The sequence below is a fragment of the Rhinatrema bivittatum genome, chromosome 16 (assembly GCF_901001135.1).
Source record: "Rhinatrema bivittatum chromosome 16, aRhiBiv1.1, whole genome shotgun sequence".
NCBI lineage: Eukaryota > Metazoa > Chordata > Amphibia > Gymnophiona > Rhinatrematidae > Rhinatrema > Rhinatrema bivittatum.
In genome coordinates, this window is record NC_042630.1 from 42346433 (window position 1) to 42369649 (window position 23217).

General features: G+C 44.2%; 1 protein-coding gene across 1 annotated transcript; it reads left to right on the forward strand.

Moving 5' to 3' along the window:
• Positions 1 to 1840: 1840 nt before the first annotated feature.
• On the forward strand, positions 1841 to 22076 carry LOC115077526 (olfactory receptor 6S1-like). The gene is made up of 2 exons (XM_029579819.1): positions 1841 to 1971; positions 21125 to 22076. Exons 1-2 carry the CDS (start codon positions 1841 to 1843, stop codon positions 22074 to 22076), a joined length of 1083 nt encoding a protein of 360 aa, XP_029435679.1.
• The last annotated feature ends 1141 nt before the right edge of the window (positions 22077 to 23217 follow it).

Consider the following 23217-nt stretch of genomic DNA (forward strand, 5'->3'; position numbering starts at 1 on the left):
GATATCAATTTAACCATTTCTTCTTATTATATTAATAAATAACATAATTCACACATCCCATCTAAGCAGGATCATAACAAGATTTGTAGATTTTCATGTTCTACATGGGGAATGTTGTTATGAAAGAACAACTTTGTGAAAGTTTGTTTTTCAAAGGTACAAGACAAAAAGGATTCAAAATTTAGATGGTAACTTTAAAATGAGCATTGTGCCCATATGTACACGTATGTGAGTATAAGCTCACATATCCATTCATTTTATATTCTCCCCACAAGTGTGCACACATTATATAAAATATGCCTAGCGCGTGCATGTTTCTAATTTTACTCAACACTGTAAAACCCCAAAGTGTAAGAATTACACAAACTCCAATAATGATCTCACTTTGAAAATATAGATGTGTATCAAAGGCTCATATATATCAAAGAACATGAATGACCATCATAAAGCACAGGTATAAGCACACTAAGGGATGCAATGCTTTATAAGCTCAACTTTGTGCTGGAAGTTTTAAACATCAGTCATTCATGATTTGGACGTAGGTATGCTTCTGCTCTACTGGCAGCATTTAGATTTCTCTGAAATTAAAAGAATACTTCTCATGCACTTGCAGTGTTTTTTTCAATTATATTACGGCTGCTTAGAGATGTGCAGACAAAAAGTTTATGTTCATAAGTCCATAAGTCGAAAAGGGGGGTCAGTTTCGGTCAATATGGACATATGGAGAATTCCATAAGTTGAGTCTATGTCCATACGTGCACCGGTTCCCTAAATAAAAATTTAAACCCCTCACCCTCCTTAATCCCCCCCCAAGACTTACCAAAATTCCCTGGTGGTCCAGCGGGGAGTCAGGAAGCCATTCCTCTATTCCTTTGCGAGGAGCACGTGACGTCCGCGTCACGTCGGAGTGACGCGGCCGTCACGTGGTCCACCGCGGTTCCACTCCCGGACCCCTCGTTGGACACAAACGGAACTTTTGTGCCCAACGAGGGGTCCGGGAGCGGAACCGCGGTGGACCACGTGACGGTCGCGTCACTCTGACGTGACGCGGACGTCACGTGGTCCTCGCAAAGGAATAGAGGAATGGCTTCCTGACTCCCCGCTGGACCACCAGGGAGTTATGGTAAGTCTTGGGGGGGATTAAGGAGGGTGAGGGGTTTAAATTTGTATTTAGGATCAACGATCGCGATTTCCAACGTATTCAACATAGCTATGTTGAATAAGTTGGAAATCCGATCGTTTTCGCCTCATCACTTTTTTAAGTTAAAAAAAAAAAAAAAGTAGCGTTTTACATATAAGTTCAAAACGAATGCACACCCCTACTGCTGCTTGGAATCTCATTCATTTCTCCATGACAGATACCGGGTTATGCCTTATCAGTGTGTTTGCATTTGCCCCTGAGGAAGGGAGGAATGATCCTTCTGAAGCTTTGCAATGTTGGGTTGATTAAGAAGGTCATTTTGCAACATCTGGGAAAGAAGATTATTTTGTAACATCTGGGACATTTCATCATATACACACTGATTTTTTTTTTCTTTTGAAAGTTTATGTTTGATATGTGTTCCTTATCCTGGTGCAAAAATTAGCATGCAGAAAAGTTTATTTTATTTATACAAATAATATCTTGATGTTTTATTTGCAGCTCAAAAAATCTTAAAAAATAAGAAAAAAGGTATAGACATATCTATGTCCAAATTATGAATGACTGATGAGCACATTTTATAACATGTGCGCATGAAGGAAATGACCAATTTTACCAGTTAGTCCACCAGTTCGCCCAGTCTGCCCCTCTGGTTCTTCAGCCTGAACTCCCCTCAGTTTCCCCAGTATATTTGCGTGAATGGAGGCATCCCAGCTGGAGACGCCGGGACGCAATGCAAGGCCGGAGGCTCTGGTGGACACCCGAGTTCGTGACCAGCGGCCCACTGCCGCCCGTGAGGAAGAGCTGGGTGCTGCAGGCTGCGCAGCTAGGTACGAGGGCCACAACGCGGGGTTGCCATGGGCGGCGAGCGTAACAATAGAACTACATAAGAGAGGAAGTTTTGGTTTCATGTCAGATTTTCTTAGTCAAGTCACTCTGCCACTTTAAGAATTTGCTCCCAGAGACAAAGTGGACCTGTGAATAGTTATATTATATATACATTATAGTTATATATGATGGCTCAACCGAATAACGGTATATAAAACTCATCAAATAAATAAATAAATATTCTGATATCGGGATTTTTGGAAAAAAGAAATATGGGACATTTTCTCTATTTCTGCCTTTTTCTATTTCTGCAGCTGTGTTGCAGAATACTCATTGTGAAGGTAGAGACATGGAGAATCTCATTAACATGAAATACTGTGTTCCACATGCTTCGCGGCCTCGTTGGCTACTCTATGAATTTTAATAATGGCAACCTGTTACCTTACAGCAGCTTGGTGGTAGAGTTCGTGGCAAGGGTCACAATTCTGCAACAATTCCAGGGTATATTTGCATAAAGTAATATATTTATTTATTTTATTTAAAAGCATTTATTGCCTGCTCCTCCTTAGTATGGGGAGTGCAATAAAACATTTACAAAAATAAAACAAAAGAAATAATTTTAAGGTGAATTTTAAAAGCCCAGGACGTGCCGAAAATAGTAGCTACGTGCCCAAACTGTGCTGGGGCAAGCTGAGCGGATTTTAAAAGCTGTCTGGATATGTGCGTATTTGTCACTGCATGCACACATGAAAAGTTTCTAAAAAGGGACATGGGTATGAGCGTAGTCTAGGCCAGTGGTTCTCAACCTTTTTTCTGTCGGGACACACCTGACAGATGGTTCTCACATGCGTGACACACTGACCCATGATCGTCACAGGGCTAGATGTAAATGTACAGTTTGCATCCACGGGAACCCCCCTGATCCACAATAATGGATGTAAAGCAGAATTATGACATTCCCCGTTCAACTCACTCTACAAAAAAGATATTCTGGTTCTGGTGTCATCTCAGTAACAGCAACTCAAACTCCTTCTACTTTCAGGCTCAATAGCCCTACTTATGAAAAGACAGCAGTTTACCACCAATGCATGTCCTCTTGAGAAAACGCAACAAATAAGACTGATAAAACACTTACATGCTAGTAAAATATCTCTGTAACAAACACAGAACCGACCTAACATACTCCCAGGATCTGTAGTAATGCACATAAACTAATCCACACACAGTTACACCTGTATTATGGAATACACTCAAACAGGAGCAACCCTATCTATGAAAAGGCAACACTACAAATATTAAATCAGGCCCTAAAAACCAATACACCTCTTATTAGGAAAACAGAACTAGCAAGCAGCTATAGATCCCCACACAGAAATAATTGTAAAACTATACTAATAAGCAGAATAAATGTTTCACAACAACTATGAACAGAATAACATCCAACAATTAAAAACTCATAAAAACTATTAAAAATTATCCAAACACCAATAAAATATTTCAAAAAAAGCAGACACATCACATAATATTAAATAATTAAAATAGCAGTCAATCAAGAAAAATAAACTTAAAAAGCCACCTTTACTTACCCCCTCCAGCAGCTTTCCTACTCCTCTTCCATGCAGGCTGTAGCACACACCAGAAGCAGCAGTAGTGGCTAAGCTCTATACTCATGGTCCTCTTCCTTAGGGCCCATGTCTCTCACACACACACACACACCATACCAGTCATGCCCCCATGACCAGTTTCTGTCTCTCACACACCAATCATCTCCCAGTCTTTGACAAACACACCAGTCACCTTCCTGAACAGTTTCTCTCATGCCATACACACACACACAGGCTTCCCACTCCCGTGTTCCACTTACATATATGGGCTTCTCACTCTCATAATCACTTTCTCTTTCTCACATACACTCACCAGTCTCTCACTCCCATGCTTGTTCTCTCCACATGCACAGGCTTCTCATTCCCATAATCACTTTCTTTCTCTCCCACATACACATACACCAGTCACCTGATCTCTCTCATGCATACACACACAGGCTTCCCACTCCCATGTTCTCTTTCAGATATACAGGCTTCTCACTCCCATGCTGTATCTCACACACTCCCAGCTTTCTCACTCCCATGCTCACTCTTCACATGTACAGGCTTCTTATTCCCATAATCACTTTTTCTCTCTCTCACATACACGCAAACACACACCAGTCACCTGATCTCTCTCATGCATATACACACACACACATAGGCTTCCCACTCTCATGTTCTCTTTCAGATATACAGGCTTCTCACTCCCATGCTGTGTCTCACACACACACAGGTTTCTCACTCCCATGCCCACTCTTCACCTGCACAGGCTTCTCATTCCCATAATCACTTTCTCTCTCTCTCTCTCTCTCACACACACCGGTCACCTGATCTCTCTCATGCATACACACACACACACACAGGCTTCCCACTTCCATGTTCTCTTTCAGATATACAGGCTTCTCACTCCCATGCTGTATCTCACACACTCCCAGCTTTCTCACTCCCATGCTCACTCTTCACATGTACAGGCTTCTTATTCCCATAATCACTTTCTTTCTCTCTCTCACATACACGCAAACACACACCAGTCACCTGATCTCTCTCATGCATATACACACACACATAGGCTTCCCACTCTCATGTTCTCTTTCAGATACACAGGCTTCTCCCTCCCATGCTGTGTCTCACACACACCCAGGTTCTCACTCCCATGCTCACTCTCTTCACATGCACAGGCTTCTCATTCCCATAATCACTTTCTCTGTTACACACACACACACACACACAGTCTCTCTCTCATTTCCATGCTCGCTCTCCACGTGCACAGGCTTCTCATTCCCTGAATCACATTCTCTCTCTCACATTCACATACACACCAGTCACACTGTCACCTTACCAACCAGTCTCTCTCATATACATGCACACACACAGGCTTCCCACTCCCATGCTCTCTCTCACATAATCAGGCTTCTCACTCCCATGCTTTCTTTCACATACACCCCCACAACACCAGGCTTCTTACTCCCATGCTTTCTCACATACCCAGATTTCTCACTTCCATGCTTTATCTCTCTCTCTCTCTCTCTCTCACACACACACATCCCTGACTGTCTCACACTCTCACATACACATCAGTCATCTCCTTGAGCAGTCACTTTCATTGTCTCTCACATATACACATACATCAGCTCTCTGACCAGTTTCTCTCAATCACACACATACTCTCGATCAAATACATTCTCTCACTTACACACAGGCTCTCAATCACACACATTCTCTCACTTACACACAGGCTGGCTGGCTGCTTCTCTCTCTTTCTGTCACTCACTTCCTCTCCCCCCCCCCCAGCACAAACGGTAGCTGCTCCTCCAGCCCCCGCAAGACAAGAAGGAAGAATTCCATCGATCGCGGGAGGCTCATGCTGCTCTCTCCTTTCCCTTCCGCTTTCTCCCCCAGAGCAGGAAGATCAGCTGCCTCTCCTGCTGCCACCGGACTCCTGCTATCTTCGGGCGTCCGAACTTCCTGTCGGGGGGGGGGGGGGGGGAGCGCAGCGCACAACGTCCGCTTCCTCCCCCCCCCCCAAGCAGGAAGATCGGCGGACCATACGGCCCGACGCCCGAAGATAGCAGGAGGCCGGTGGCAGCAGGAGAGGCAGCTGATCTTCCTGCTTTGGGGGAGAAAGCGGAAGCTGTGCACGACGCTTCCGCTCCCCCACCCCAAGCAGGAAGATCGACGGACCATACGGCCCAACGCCCGAAGATAGCAGGAGAACGGGTGGCAGCTGATCTTCCTGCATTGGGGGGAGGAAGCAGAAGCTGCACGCGGCGCTTCCGCTCCCCCACCCCCCCCGAACAGGAAGACCGGTTGGCCATACGGCCGCAGCAGCGCTTCCCCATGTGTGCCGTGATGGCGCGCGAGGCGTGGGTTCTCTTGCAGCACGGCCTTTCTTCTTCCCGCGCACCACTTCCTGTTCCGGGTCCGGGGGGGGGGGGGATGCAGGCGCGGGAAGAAGAAAGGCCAGCCGCGGATGCCACAGCTTTTTTTTTTTTTGCACCGCTGCCGTTCCCGCTGGGCTTGAACGTGCTGATAGCCCGGCGGCAACGGCAGCAGGGAAGGAGGAGCAGCGGGAGGGACCGGGAGCCACGCGACACACCTGCTGGTGCTTGGCGACACACTAGTGTGTCGCGACGAACCGGTTGAGAACCGCTGGTCTAGGCAGTAGGGATGTGAATCATGTGATCGATCGTCTTAACGATCTATTTTGGCTGACGGGGGGGGGAATCTGATCGTCTTAGTTTTTTAGGTTAAAAAATCATTTTATCTGGGGAGGGCGGGAAAACCGGCACACCAAAACAACGCTAAAACCCACCCCGACTGATCCTAACTATTGGGTGGGTCTGTGCAGGCAAGTGCCCAGGGAGACTGTCTCTTTTGTGCTTGCAAGCAAGCAGCTTCTGTGTGCATGTCACACACATTAGTGCACAGCCAGGCACCGTGACAGTGGGCAGTGTTACTACTCAGTCACATTTAATCCATAATGTCAGGGAAAGAGAGATGTAATTGAGTGATTGGGACTGGCAGAGGAGGCACCTCAAAAGACACTAGTGCAACACCACCAGTACAGCTAAAAAGGCAACTGTCACAATCTAAACTCTTTGTAGGGGATGGCAGTTCAATGCCAAAAAAAATGAAATCTGACCATGATACATCGCCATCGCCACCACTTGTTTCTGGCCCTGTAGTTTTGGAGGTGAGGGAAGGGGAGGCAGAGTCATGCCAGACAAAATGTAGACACCCAAAAGCAGCAGGGGGACAGAAGTCTCGACTAACACTTAGCGTTGATAAGGTAGCGCAGTCACTGTTTGCTTCTGATTCAGATGAAGAATCTTCTTGTGTGGGATTCTCATCAGAAATGGAAGAAGTAATAGCTGACGAATCTTCGGTAGAATCAGTTAGCCTCCAGAAATGTGCAGCAGGGGAGAGATGACAGTGATAACGAGGAGGAGGAGGAGCAGTCAGTACAGGCACAGAGGGTGACTGATGCCCCCTCTGGCATTGCTTCTCAGGGTGCACCCACTACCTCAACTCCAGTGCCAACATCCACCCCCAAGGTGTTAGAGAGGAGAGGATCACGAAAGACATCTCCGATCTGGAAACACTTTAAAGTGACGGAAGACCCGCGTTATGCTCAGTGTAATTACTCTGCCAGGGATATTAGCAGAGGCAAGCAAATGGGACATCTAACTTTGGCATGAACCATCATATGAAGAGGCACCACCCAACAAGATTACTGCCATCTGGGGATGGTGTCAGTTCCAGTCGGGGGACCCTTCCAACCAGTGTGCAGTGGTAGGAAAGCAGCAGAGTCAGCCCACGCCCTCATCCCCTTCTTGCAGTCAGGCTGCAGACCAGCAACCCCCTGACATGTGGCAGAAGTGACAATCCACCATGGAGGAAATGGGGTGGAGTGCAGTAATGCTATCCCGGGGTAGGAGGCAGGGAGCCTCAAAAGTTGTAACCAGGACCATTTGGGAAATGATTGCCCTTGATGACCAGCCCTTGCAGCTAGTGCAGAATGTGGGTTTCAAGCGTTTTTTGAAGGTCGTACTTCCAAATTACAAAATCCCATGCAGAACCACATTTAGTAGAAAGGTCATCCCCAGCCTGTACAAGCTGTGTCGCAGTCGCATGCAAGCACTGCTAGCTAAGGCAGACGGAAGAGTGCATTTCACCTGCGATATCTGGACCACCATGAATGCTGCACACTCTTCTCTCTCTGACAGCACACTGGTGGGACATGGCTGAGGCAGGGGCAGCCAGCAGCTCTATTACTGAAGAAGTATCAGGGTGGAGGTGGGCTTTACTGCACACCCACCTGACGGACCAGGCCCATACCGCAGCCAATATTTTAGCATGCATCAGACAGATGCTGGAGGGCTGTCAACTACACCAGCGAGACAGGAAAACGCAGGCAGGGTTCTTTGTCACAGACAATGGTGCAAACATGGTTAAAGCAATAACCGATGGGCGGTTTAAGAACATCCGATGTTTTGCACACACTCTGCACCTGGTAGTGAAGTCATCTCTGGGCTTGGAGTCCAATGACAAAGAGAATGAATACCTTTATAGGTTAATACAGAACTGCAGGAACATAGCAGCACACTTCCACAGAAGTGTCAAGGCGGGGCAGGTTCTCCGACAAAAGCAGACTGATTTGGATATGCCTCACAAGTGTCTCATTCAAGACATTGCCACTCAGTGGAATTCCACCTTTATGATGCTGGAGAGGTTACTGGAGATGCAGACACCCCTTCATGAACTTTCTGGTACAATGGATATAGGTGTGCAGAATCCCCTAGGGCATCATGATTAGTTAGTCATGAGTCAGCTGGTAAAAATCCTGCAGCCCTTCAAGGATGTCACGGACGAGCTGAGTTCCATCATCCCTACAGTTAATTTCCTGGATGAACATTTGGAGGCCTTTAAACAGGAAGAGGGAATGACTGCTGAGGTGCTGCAGTGTCTGGACGTTTTGCAGCAGCAAGTGAAAGACAGATTAAGGCCTTTAACAGACGACCGCACATACATGCTCGCCTCTGTCTGTGATCCCCGTGTGAAAGGTAAACTCGCCCTCCAGTCCAATTGTCTGTCATTTGTGAAGGAGCTGCTGCTAGCAAAGGTCCGTGAACAGGAGCGCCATAGGCGGAGACAGATTAGGCTTGAAGCAGAAGTGGAAACAGCAGGCACGTCAGAGAGTTGTGCTGCTAGCCCAAGCAGGAGCAGCACTGTGTCAGCGACAGATAGTACTTCCTCCTCCACGTCAGAATGCCCAAGGCATGTTGCCCATAAAGATTCATCAGTTGTGCAACGGGCGAGAGAGAAAGCAGATGGATTGAGTGACTCTAAGCCCGCCCAAGCACAGGAGACAGCAGCACAGCTGTCAGTGACACGGTATCTCTCAGAGCCGATAGAGAAAATGCAGACAGATCCACTGGCATATTGGGCACACAAGTCCACTGTCTGGCCACACCTAGCCAAAGTGGCTCAGTGATATCTGTCATGTCCACCAACCAGTGTGCCCAGTGAATGTGTCTTTTCAATGACAGGGGATATCATGAGCCCTCACCGCTCAAGGCTGGCACCAGAGTTGATGGAAATGCTAGTGTTTTTGAAAGTAAACCTGCCTTTGCTTGGGTTTCCAAATGTTCCCTGTGAATGGCAAGATGAATAAAAGCAATTCAAAGCCTTGGAGCAGCTCCAATTGCCTCCTATGCTCCAGATAATATAAGCACTGCGGCACATGTACCTGACATGAAACGCTGTGCCTGACCGTAAACTGTCCAGGCCTTGTGTTCCTACAAGTGTTTGACCTCGATTGCTGTGCCTGTTCATCCAGGCCTTGTGTTCCTACAAGTGTTTGACCTCGACTGCTTTGCCTGTCAGTCCGGGCCTTGTGCTCCTACAAGTGTTTGACCTCGATTGTTGTGCCTGTTCATCCAGGCCTTGTGTTCCTACAAGTGTTTGACCTCGATTGCTGTGCCTGCTCATCCAGGCCTTGTGCTTCTACAAGTGTTTGACCTCGACTGCTTTGCCTGTCAGTCCAGGCCTTGTGTTCCTACAAGTGTTTGACCTCGATTGCTGTGCCTGTTCATCCAGGCCTTGTGTTCCTACAAGTGTTTGACCTCGACTGCTTTGCCTGTCAGTCCAGGCCTTGTGTTCCTACAAGTGTTTGACCTTGATTGCTGTGCCTGTTCATCCAGGCCTTGTGTTCCTACAAGTGTTTGACCTCGACTGCTTTGCCTGTCAGTCCAGGCCTTACTCTTGGAGTGCCAACTTAACTGCGAGGAGTTCATGGTCACCAACGCTGTAACACTGTTCTGTGGGGGAAAACTTGTATGAATAGAAAGAGCAGGGAATCAGTTTACCCTTGGGGGAAAACTGGCTAGGGATGACTCCTGCACCAATTGCTGAGGCGTCAACCTCCACGACGAAGGGATGTGTGGGGTCCAGGTGCTGCAAGCAGGGACCGGAGCAGAACACTTCCTTGATAGTCTGGAAGGCGACAAGTGCTTTGGGTGTCCATACCTGGCTGTTGGCCCCTTTCCAGTGGGAGACATTCCAGTGGGAGCACTGAGAGGAGAGGATCACCTTGCTGGTGGCTGAAATGAATCAGTACGTTTTTGCTTTGGACATTGTCTTTTTTAAAAGTATTGGGGCAAAGTTAACTATTTGGGAATATTCTTTAGTGTGTTTGTGTGTTTGTGCTTTTAATAATCATTAAGGCAGTGAATAAACAAGTTAGACTGTATTTTTAAATAGTCAGTCAATAAGGCAACTAGTAAGCAGTAGGTAGTGTGTTTATTTTTAAAAGTCTGTAAGGCAGCTAGTAAGCAGAACTGAGTGTTTGTATTAAAAAAAATCACAACCCCCGCCCCCCCCCCCCCAAAAAAAAAAAAAAAAGTAGCCAGCAGCTAGAAATAAGCTAGGGGCAGTGTATACCTAAGTAAAAAGGTTGAAAAGTTCAGTTCAGTTACTCACCTTGGAAAGGTGTTGAGGTAGTGTGATTTGGTTTGAATAGGTACCAACATTTGTTAATCAAAAGAGCAGTGAGTCACTCTGGCTGACTAAGTGTTAAGGTTGTGTGTTTGATTTGAATAGGTACCATTCTTTGTTAATCAGAACAGCAGTGAGTCACTCAGGAAAACTAACTGAAGTGTAAATCTCCAAAGGGATTGTTTTGCACTAATTTACCTTAGAAGCACATTATATATTACAAGGGAAGTGTTAAGGTTGTGTGTTTGATTTGAATAGGTACCATTCTTTGTTAATGGGAACAGCTGCGAGTCACTCAGAAAAACTAACTGAAGTGTAAATCTCCAAAGGAATTGTTTTGCACTAATTTAACTTAGAAGCACATGATGAATTGCAAGGGAAGAGCTCAGTAACTCACATTCCAGTGGGAGCACTGAGAGGAGAGGATCACCTTGCTGGTGGCTGAAGGAAATCAGTAAGTTTTTGCTTGGGACATTGTCTTCTTTAAAAGTATTGGGGCAAAGTTAACTATTTGGGAATATTCTTTAGTGTGTTTGTGTGTTTATGCTTTTAATAATCATTAAGGCAGTGAATAAACAAGTTAGACTGTTTGTATTTTTAAATAGTCAGTCAATAAGGCAGTTAGTAAGCAGAAGGTAGTGCGTTTATGTTGAAAAGTATGTAAGGCAGCTAGTAAGCAGTAGGTAGTGTGTTTATTTTTAAAAATCTGAAGGCAGGTAGTAAGCAGTAGGTAGTGTGTTTATTTTTAAAAGTCTGTAAGGTAGCTAGTAAGGAGAACTGAGTGCTTATATTTAAAAAAAATCTCAACACCCCCCTAAAAAAAAAGAGTAGCCAGAAGCTAGAAATAAGCTAGGAGCAGTGTATACCTAAGTAAAAAGGTTGAAAAGTTCAGTTCAGTTACTCACCTTGGAAAGGTGTTGAGGTAGTGTGATACGGTTTGAATAGGTACCAACATTTGTTAATCAAGAGAGAGTGAGTCACTCTGGCTGACTAACTAAGTGTTAAGGTTGTGTGTTTAATTTGAATAGGTACCATTCTTTGTTAATCAGAACAGCAGTGAGTCACTCAGGAAAACTAACTAAAGTGTAAATCTCCAAAGGGATTGTTTTGCACTAATTTACCTTAGAAGCACATTATATATTACAAAGGAAGTGTTAAGGTTGTGTGTTTGATTTGAATAGGTACCATTCTTTGTTAATCATAACTGACTGTATTTCCCAACCCTCCCACTGCTTGCCCACCCACCCCTAGCTCATCCTTTAGTTTATAGGCAGGTGCCACTTTCACAAAAAAAAAAAACAACAACAACAACAACAAAAACTTTATTGAGAGTTTGATCAGACCCTGTAGGCCACTATCAGACATATAGTGAATTCACTAATACATTTAAAGGACGTTAATTAGACACATTCCTACTCCCATAGCAACCTAAAACTTAACTAGGAACTGATCAAAATTGAGATGAAGGCAGCAGTCCAGCAGCAAGAGGGGGGATTCCCAGTCTTTTGCATCGAGTGTCACATGTATGATTTTTTACCCACCGGTAAGAAGTTGTACATGTGCATGCGATGCAAAGAGCTCCTGGCTCTCAGAGAACAAATCCGATCTTTGGAGGCTAGAGTGGCAGACCTGGAGGAGCTGAGGCAGAGAGGTGTATAGATGAGACCTTCAGGGACATAGTAGCCAAGTCCCAACTTCAGACTGGCAGCCCTGGTGCTGCCTTGGAGGAAGAAGGTCTCATGATTGGAGAGCATCAACCTGTTGTAGCAGGAAAGGATTCTGTAGCAAGGACCTGCTCTCCAGATGATGCACTGTCCTTTCGTGCCGAGGACATCTCCCCAAGGCCTACTACCCAGGAGGGAAGGGTTAGGTCGGCCGTCATAGTTGGTGATTTGATTATTAGGAATGTAGATAGCTGGGTGGCTGGTGGGCGTGAGGATCGCCTGGTAACATGCCTACCTGGTGCGAAGGTGGCAGACCTCATGCGTCACCTAGATAGGATTTTAGACAGTGCTGGGGAGGAGCTGGCTGTCCTGGTACATGCAGGCACCAACGACATAGGAAAATGTGGGAGAGCGGTTCTGGAAGCCAAATTTATGCTCTTAGGTAGAAAGATTAAATCCAGAACCTCCAGGGTAGCTTTGAGAAGATCCATGCCCCTTCAAGGCGATCGAACAGTTCACTAATGAGGGGCAACGGGTATCGATCTTTGTGGGTTATGGCATTGAGCCCTCTGTAATCAATACATTGACGTAGACAGTCATCCTTCTTCTTGACGAAGAAGAACCCTGCACCAGCAGGGGAGTCAGACGGATGGATGAAACCTTTCTCTAGGTTCTCCTAAATATATTCCGACATAGCCTGGGTCTCAGGTTGAGGCAACGGATAAGTTCTGCTTTTGGGAGGCATATTGCCCGGCAGGAGTTCAAGAGGACAGTTGAACTTGCATAGCGGAGGCAAGGTATCTGCTTTCTGCTTCAAGAAGACATCATTGAAGTCAGAATACTGCAGAGGCAAACCAGGTAAAGTAACAGACTTCAGAACAGGAACTACTGGAGATATGGAATGCAAACAAGTCTTCTGGCATTTGGAGCCCCATTGTACCAATTGCAGAGTTTGCCAGTTGAACTGGGGTTCATGAGCCTGGAGCCAAGGCAGACCCAGGATAATCGGCTGTGTTGATCGCTTCATGTTGTAGAAAGACATCTCTTCCTCGTGGAGGGTACCCATGGTAAGACCAACAGCCACTGTCCAATGAGTAATAAGTCCTGGAAGATGATCCCCTGAATGAAGACAATGTGGAGACTCACCTCCAATGGCTTGAGAGGAATGTTCAAGAGCTTGACAATGTCGTCCATAATGAAGCTGCCACTAGCTCCGGTATCAACAAGAGCAGTGGTAGTGAAGGTGTGGGCCTTGACGCCCAGGGAGACAGGAAGCAAAAGTTGAGGGCCAGTAACAGTTGCGCCCAAGCTCAGGACCCCCGCCGGGCTCAAGCGTTGCAGTTTCCCGGTTGCACCAGGTAGGACTGCAGACGATGTCCAGAAGTGCCAAAGTAAAGGCAAAGACCTTCCTTCCACTGACATAGCTGTTTGGTTAGAGACAAATGCCCACAATTCATCTCATTAGGTTCCACCACGGAGGAAGTTGGTGGTGCAGAATTCTTCACCGGAGGATTGGAGGCTCTTGTGGGGCATGCTATAGGAGAGAGTGCAGCCTTTACTTCTAGGCGTCTTTGCCGGAGACGATGATCAATCCTCCCGGCCAGGGAAATCAGGTCCTCTAGAGATGTGGGGGTCTCACGGACAGAGAGCTCATTTTTCAGAGGACATGAGAGTCCATCTAGGAAGATGGCTTGCAGACAATCTTCTTGCCACCCAAGCTCTGTGGCTAGAGTTCGAAACTCCACTATATACTCGAAGTGGGTTCTTGCCCCTTGACAGAGGTGGAGTAAACTATGGCTGGCAACCGCCTGGTGGCCTGAGTCTCCGAAGGTCTACTTAAAAAGAGCGATGAAGTCAGTTAACTTAGAAAGAATGGGATCTGAACGTTCCCATAAAGGAGAGGCCCACACAAGGGCCTTCCAAACGAGACAGAATGAAGGTCACCTTAGTGATTTTTTTCAAAAATAGCGAGGGTTGCAGTGCAAACTGCCTAAAGCACTGATTAAGGAACCCACAACAGGAGCGTGGGTCCCCATTATATCGAGGAGGTGCAAGAAGGGCCAAAGATGTTTTGGGAAGCATGGTGCCCGAGAGGCCCACAGGATTGGCCACAAGCTGTATCTTGTAGCTGGGAACAAAGTTCTTCCATCGAAGAGACCAGCATTTCCAAAGCTTGATGATGTGGTGGCCAAACCTGGTAGGGCCCTGCAGGCGGGAGACTCTGCCGAATCCATGGCCTTGGCAACCTGTTGTGCTCGGGGGTGGACCCTTGTCCTATGGCAGTGGAGATATGCCTCCTGGTAGGGACCAGGAGGCAACTGCCCCTAGGGGGCAGAGCACGGAAGGAGACAGAGGCTAGCAAGAGCTTCACCACTGGAAGCCCGAGGTCCCCCTGGGAGTGGCCCGTCGGGACCCGGGCCGCTTGGACTTATGTGGGCCTCACAGGGTCTCCTGGGAAAGTGGAAGTCTGGCGTGCCCACAGACAGAAGGGGAGCACGGTCAGGATCGAGACTGGAGGTCATGTGGAACAAGGAGGATCAGAAGAGTGTAGGTGATGACAAGGCTAAGAACAGAGCCAGAATCTGGAGACGAGGTCAAGCAGGCAAAGGTCAGAGTCCAGGAGTCAGTCCGAGGAATGATCAACAAAGCAGAGGTCAGGTACCAGAGGTCAGACAAGGTCACAGGTGAGCTGAGGTCAGATGGCAGGCAGCAGACAGACGACTCAAGTATCAGGCTGGGGTCAGGAGGCAGGCAGCAGACAGATGAGTCGAGTAGCAGGCTGGAGTCAGGAAGCAGGCAGTTCGAGTAGCAGACGTGTGTCAGGAGGCAGGCAGCAGGCAGGCAGGTCGAGTAGCAGACTGGAGTTAGGAAGCAGGCAGCAGGCAGGCAGGTCATGTAGCAAACCAAGGTCAGTACCAGAGAGACAGTCCGGAGATACTACCTGGGAAGATGAACAGAAGAACAGAAATAGGAGGACGCTGGAACTAGGAAGCAGGAACCAGGCAGGAACAGAACTGGAACAGAAGGATCCTGGAATGAGACTTGGAACAAGACAGGAACAAGTACAATCACGGAGACAATCTAGCATAAGCCGACTCGATTGCCAAGGCAAGGAAGTGCAGGCAGGAACTTCCTTATAACAAGCATGAATGACTGATAATTAAAACTTCCAGCACAAAGTTGAGGTTATAAAGCATTGCATCCCTTAGTGTGCTTATACCTATGCTTTATGATGGTCATTCATGTTCTTTGATATATATGAGTCTTTGGTGACACATCTATATTTTCAAAGTGAGATCATTATTGGTGTTTGTGTAATTCTTACACTTTGGGGTTTTACAGTGTTGAGTAAAATTAGAAACATGCACACGCTAGGCATATTTTATATAATGTGTGCACACTTGTGGGGGCAATATCAAATTAATGCATATGTGAGCTTATGCTCACATACATGTACATATGGGCACAATGCTCATTTTAAAGTTACCGTCTAAATGTTGAATCATTTTTGTCTTGCACCTTTGAAAAACAAACTTTCACAAAGTTACTCTTTTAAAGCAACATACCCCCACAAATCTTTACAGTCACCAATATTGCTGGCCACATACATAGAACATGAAAACCTACAAATCTTGTTATGATCCTGCTTAGATGGGATGTGTGAATTATGTTACTTATTAATATCAGTTACCCTTGTCATACAAATCAGTTACCCTTGGCATACAAATCAGTTACCCTTGGCATACAAACAACTCTGCCACAAATCTCAGTGTTTGAACGCACCACAGCAACTGAAATTGAATCCCTACTCAAAAAAGCCAGACCCTCTTCCCACCCCTCTGATACTATCCCCACAAAACTCCTCCTCACTGTCCCTGATCTAATAGCCAGTCCTATCTCTAACATTATTAATGCATCCATTGATTCTGGACATGTTCCCAACCCATTGAAACATGCTATCCTTAAACCTACCCTAAAAAAACCTAAGCTTGACCCATTAGACCTCGCCAATTACCGCTCAATCTCTAATCTCCCATTTATTGCTAAAATCCTAGAAAAAAACATTAATCGCCAACAGTGACTATTTAGATGAACACCAGATCCTCTCTCTTTCCCTATATGGCTTTCGCAAATTACATAGCACAGAAACCCTCCACCTATCACTTTCTGATTACCTTATCAAAAGCCTAGATAAAGGACAATCATCTTTTAGCAATCCTGGATATTTCAGCTGCATTTGATACCGTTAGCCACCAGATACTCCTCCAACGACTTCGCGAGATCGGAATAACTGGTACTGCCCACAATTGGTTTAGCTCTTACCTTTCCAACCGAAATTACAAAGTCAAAATTGGCAACCACGTATCTAAGGAAATTCCCCTGATGCAAGGAGTCCCTCAAGGCTCCTCACTATCATCTACTCTATTTAACATTTATCTATTACCTCTCTGCCATCTCCTCTCCAACCTTAAGCTTCCATACTTTTTGTACGCTGATGATGTACAAATCCTCATTCCGATATCTGACTCAATACCTAAAGCCCTTGAAATTTGGGATACCACTCTCGCTTTAATCAACAACTTCTTAAATACCTTACAACTTGCCCTTAATTCTACAAAAATGGAACTCATGATGAATCTTCTCCTACACCCCTACATATCTCTCCTACAACATTCATAACTTTTCCACACATGCAATTCTCCCACCAAGTCCGAGACCTAGGAGTCATACTTGACGATCAAATGACACTCAAAAAATTTATTAACGCAATATTCAAAGAGTGTTTTTTCAAGATACATACACTCAAAAAAACTGAAACCTTTACTTCACCTTTCTGATTTCCGCACAGTTCTACAAGCTATGATATTTTCCAAAATTGACTATTGTAATTCACTTCTATTAGGCCTACCCAAAAATTCCATCCGCCCTCTACAAATCCTGCAAAATACTGCAGCTCGTATCCTTACCAATACTACCTCAAAGGAACATATTACCCCTGTTTTGAAAGGGTTACATTGGCTCCCTATTCAATCTCGCATACAATACAAGACACTATCACTCATTCATAAAGCCCTCCACAATCCCGAAATGAAATGGTTTAATAACTCATTACAATTTCAGACATCTAACAGACCAACTAGAAATCCATACCTCACCACCTTACAGACCCCCTCGCCCAAACTATTTAACCATGCATCTACCAAAGCCCGAGCTTTTTCCTTATCTGGCCCCATGTTATGGAACACTATGCCCACAGAACTATGTCTTGAGTTGTCTCCTAAGATATTCAAGCAAAAACTCAAGACATGGTTATTCACTCAAGCCTATACATGATACCTATATGTGTTTCTACACCCTACATCTACCCTACTTCTTTTCACCTAATACCTCTTCTTTAGGCACCAATTCTGTCTTGCTCCTTATAACTACCCTGTACCTTTAAGACACCTTTATTTAACCACTACTATGTGGTATCATCTTCACTTCCTCCATTTGCCATCTCTAAGTTACAACTCCATTTTTTTTCACTTCTCCTTTTCAAATTATATTTTTAGTGTTCCTAGGCTCCCTATATTTTTCATTTAAGTTATGTTTAATTCTTCACCTTTATAGGTTGTGTTTAATTGATATATAGTGCATTAATTATGTTTACTTGTTTTATGTATAAGACTTCATATATTATCTTTATGTTAAATGTATAATGCCCCGGCGTATGTTCCTGTTCTCTGTACACCGACATGATATCTCTGATGAGCGGCGGTATATAAAAAACAATAAATAAGTAAATAAATAAATAAATAAATAAATAAATAATATAATAAGAATAAATGGTTATATTGATATCTACTCTATCTCTTTATATTTTTAAACCCTTGTGCATCCCTAAGTCCCATGCCAGCATTCTGTTAAAGCAAACTAATAATTTATCATCAACCACTGTATTCCCTGATGTCGGAAACAATTGTAATGGAAAGAACCACCCAAACATACATTCTATAGAAACCTGTGCATGTAATTGCAGAATAACTAATTACCTCTACAAGGCACTGAAATTCCTCCAAGTTTTAAGATTCTTCCATGATTAAAGCCTAGATCTTTTGTCTCTCTGGGTACTGCCAGCTTGCTAAAAATAAAAATCTCTATAAAATCAGGAGGAAGGAGGCCATCATCACCTGTGTTCCCCTAAAAAAGGAGCAGGATATTCTTAGAGTGTGGCTGAAACCAGGGACTCAAAGAGAGCGACGTGGCAGAGGTAAGGCTGCAGCAGAGGATTTACTCTTTGCAAGCTGACTTCCCACCCATTCCAAACCTGCACATCAAATCCTTCTTCTGTCTGGTTTATGAAACCAAATATTGAGCAATCAAATTCTTCATTCTTACAATCAAATCCTGGAGATTTCAAGACTTCATTCACAGTAAGTAGTGTAGTTCCCCTTTATTATTCTTTTTTTCCCCATAAATGTCCATGTTAAGGAACAATTCAATGGCATCAAATCAAAAAATTTAAAGAAATACTGCAAAATGAGTGACCTTACTTTCAATAAAATCTACACTTGCAATAAAATTCCCTCAGACACCCTCTTACACAATGTAGACAGAGACCAAACCAGGAGAGGAAGACTCTCTGCAAGTCTTTCTTTCCTTTACAGTTCCCAGATGGAGAGGTTTGTAAGGAGGAAAGCGTTGAACCAGAGCATGCTCCAAAAAAATGTAAAAAAGAAATAAAATAATCCATTAAATCAGCAATAAAAAGTGTTATAAATCTACAGGCTCCTTATTAAGATGATTTGGATGTTAAAAAATATACAAGAGCATTTTCTTGTCCTGATTTTCAATTCATTTTTTAATACCCTGTTTATTTTGAATGCTACCCCCCCCATTACTGCTGAGCTGCTTCCACAATTATAAATCTAAGGTAACCAGAACTGCCGCTGCACTGTTCAGAACCTCTCGGCAGGCATCGCACTGACAGCAGGGCAGACACAGCACGGACAACAGGCACAGAAAGGGACAGACTCTACTTTTGAAACACTACACAAAAATGTTTCTTTTGTCCCTTGGATCTGAAGCGAAAGCAGGATTCCCCATAATATCAATTTTACCATGTATTGAATCTGTTGCCTTTTGTTTTTCACCATAGCTGTTATCCCAGTGATCTGATGCTCTTTATTGCATATGTGCATAATGGACCAGATTTAAAAATACATTTGCATGCCTAATAATGGGTTCTGCACATGTAAATGCACTTTATTTAAGTAAGTGGTCATTTGAAAGTTGTTACAATATATACCATTGAATTGTCCATAGGATTTATTCATGCACATGCGCTTTGTTGGAATAAATGGCTTTTTAAAATTGCTATGATAGCATGTTACTCCTTTGAAAATTCAACTTTTAATATATGTATGATGAAGATCTGATCATCATTTTCCATGTTGTACTCATGCCTTACATGTATCAGTATGATACTTGCATGGGGCTTTGATGATCAACGTTTTAGCTGCCCATTCTGTATTCAAGCTTTATGTGTATCAGAGTGATGACTACATCAGCTTCTTGTTTAAGAAACATTCTTTAGCTGTGAGTGCTGTAATTCCTGCTTTATGTACTGTATATCATGGTGACACCTATATGGGGCTTCTGATGAAGAGCTGTTCTACAGATGTCCAACCTTGCAGTATTCCTGCTTTACAGGAATCAGGGTAGCAACTGCAAGGAACATTGATGAAGATCTGTTCTGCAGCTGTCTGTGCTATATTTGTGCTCTTTTGAGGTGATTTTCAAGCAATGTGATTGATTTGCAGGGATATCCTTTGTCATGTGCTATGATGCAAATTTCTCCAAAATCCCTATCCAGAACTTCAATCTGTCATTAAAACATTGATTAATAAACATATTTTTGGATACCTTAGAACTGCTATTTCTAAATCATGGCTGATGTCCATATTCAGTTATTCACATCTCTTTTGTAGTGACTTCTAGAATTTTCCCCTGAAAATTACAGTATTTTTCATGGGACATCCAATATTTTCTTAGGTAATGACGTTGGAAAGTATAGAAGCTCAGTAGGAGGAAAGAATCTGATTGGATCAATTTGCATGTTAATACTGCTGTATCAAAGCTGGAAATAGGCATAAGGTTAAAATAGGGATACAATGGGGAAAGGCAGCTTAAAAATGTTTTACTGTTCTAAAGTTATTTTGTTTCAAGTAAAATATTAGCTCACAATAATGTTGGGGAATTTATCACTTAAAACTGAATTTTGACAAAGGGACACCGTCCTTAGGTCGTGGGTCATCAGTGAGGAAAGTATGTGTGGCATTAGTGCGAGTCTTTTCTTTAAACTAATGATATATGGGATGAGCACGGCATGACTCAATGTCACCGTGAAAAAGTATTCTTGGAAGCAATTCTCAAAAACAGTTTATGCAAGTAAAGGTGTTTGCCATGAAGAATGTGCATATGTTTATCAGGACAAAAAGGGAAACGACATGTGCTTTGCAGAAGCCATAGCAAGGAACCCTTGTGCCAAGAATTTTCACAAGAAAACATTATAGAGGGGGGTGTTTATTTGAAAAATGTCTTTGCAAGCCCAAGATTATAAAGTCCCGGCAAGAACCGCATAGAGTTGGAAAATTAACCCCCTTTAGTACCATGTGATTCAGTTCAAATCCTGCTTCTTCTTCCATGGACTCTCTGTTTGACCGTATGCATGTGACTTTATCATCTTGGAATTCACATTTCCATGCTTTCACTTTTATAGATAATATATTCTTGCTCATTCCAGAAAAGAAATAACAATAGAATATCAAGAATATGTCACTGGAATAAATTATGATCAAGTAAGAATAGGTACCCAGTTGGATTAGAGTACAAACTTCCCACCTATCATTTTTTTCTGCTTTCAGGTTAAATATTGGGTTGATGTGGGAAGGAAACCACACAGAAGTGAAATACTTTATTCTCCATGGAATATCCATCGGTGAGGGTACACAGGCTGTTCTATTTCCACTTTTCTTACTGGTCTACACTCTTACTTTGGTGGGGAATTTAACAATCATCCTGCTGGTGAGGTCCAACACTTCCCTTCACAAGCCCATGTACATTCTCCTGGGCAACTTATCTTTTGCTGAAATCTGGTACACAACTGCTACTGTGCCGAAAATGCTGTCTGGCTTTCTATCACAAAGGAACTACATCTCCTTCATTGGCTGCTTCCTGCAGTATTTTTTTTTCTTCTTTTTGGGCTCCACTGAGGGTTTTATTCTAACCATCATGGGTTATGATCGATATCTAGCCATCTGCCATCCCCTCCGCTATAATTTGTTGATGAGCGGCAGAATATGCTGCCGCCTTGCCACTTTTTGCTGGGTCACTGGCTTCCTCTGGACGTTTGTACCTGTAATTTTAGTGTCACGCCTTCCCTTCTGTGGCAATGAGATTGATCATTTGCTATGTGATACGGGCCCACTGCTGGAACTTTCTTGTGTGAGGGACTTTTTGACAGAAGTGACCAGTTCCGTAGTCACATCAGTGGTGATTCTCATTTCGTTGTGCTTCACATGTATCTCTTATCTTTTCATTATAAAAACCACAGTAAGAATCCCTTCCTCATCTGGGCGTCTCAAAGCCTTTTCCACTTGTGCCTCACATCTCACTGTGGTGCTCATGTTCCTTGGAGGTGCTATGTACATGTACGTCAGGCCCACAGGGGAGCACCCATTGTACACAGATAAGGCAGTGGCTCTAATCTACACTGCTGTGACTCCTTTGCTGAATCCTGTAATCTACAGTTTTCGGAATAAGCAGTTCATGGATGCAGTGAAAAAAGTCATCAGACGTTTATTATACAAAATATAAAACATCTGGGGTAGATTTTCAAAGGAGTATGCGCGTAAGATACGCGCATAGCCCCAGAAAACCTACCACAAACCCCCCTGCACACTCCGAGCCTATTTTGCATAGGCTCCGCAGTGTGCGCAAGCCCCGGGACGTGCGTAAGTCCCGGGACTTGCAAAAAGGGGTGGTCGGGGGCGTGGCCAGGGGCGCAGTCAGGGATTGGGGGCATGTCGGCCTGTGTCGGGGCCTGCCGCGCCGGCACGCTTAAGTTTCTACTGCCCGGAGGCAGTAGTAACTTCTCCGATAAAGGTAGGGGGGGTCTAGATAAGTCCGTGGGGTGGGTTAGTTAGGGGAAGGGAAGGGAAGGTGCGGGGGGGTAGAAAGAAGTTCCCTCCGAGGGCGCTCCAATTTCGGAGCGGCCTCAGAGGGAACGGGCAGCGCACACAGGGCTCGGCGCATGCAAGTTGCACAAATGTGCACCCCCTTGCGCGCGCCGACCCTGGATTTTATAAGATACACGCGGCTACGCGCGTATCTTATAAAATCCAGCATACTTTTGTTCGCACCTGGTGCGCGAACAAAAGTACTCGCGCACGTATGTTTTTAAAATCTACCTCTTTATGTTTATAATTAAAGTACCTATTTATAGAATGTGTCTATTTACTTGTCATGCCCTCTAATTTATATCTACCTATAACATTTATCTTTTGAAGAACTATATGGATTCTTACAGCCAAACATTTTGTGTTTGGTTCATTTGTTTTTCCTTGATGTTAAAGGGTTTTTTTTTTCACCTTTTGTTTTTATGGGTTTTAGTTTATACAGCATTTAATTTTAATTCATTTTTTGGCATATAGTGCACACTTTCTGCCAAAACTGTTTTTCCCCCTCTCAATTTTGATTCATTTGAAATGAACCAGAAATGGGCTCCTTCTTCACATTTTACACATTCATTTCAAATTAATGTTCATCCCTTCTAAGGTTCCAACTTCCCATCCTCCTTTCCTCACGTAGTTCTGCTACTGATCAATGTTTGTAACTATCTTTTTTCTTTTTTACACTTCGGTGTTCAAAACTTTCATGTTGTATGATCATTAGTACCTGTTTTCATTGTAAATGTTTTAAGGAACCGTGCAGGCAGCTGCAAATATAAACCTTTTCT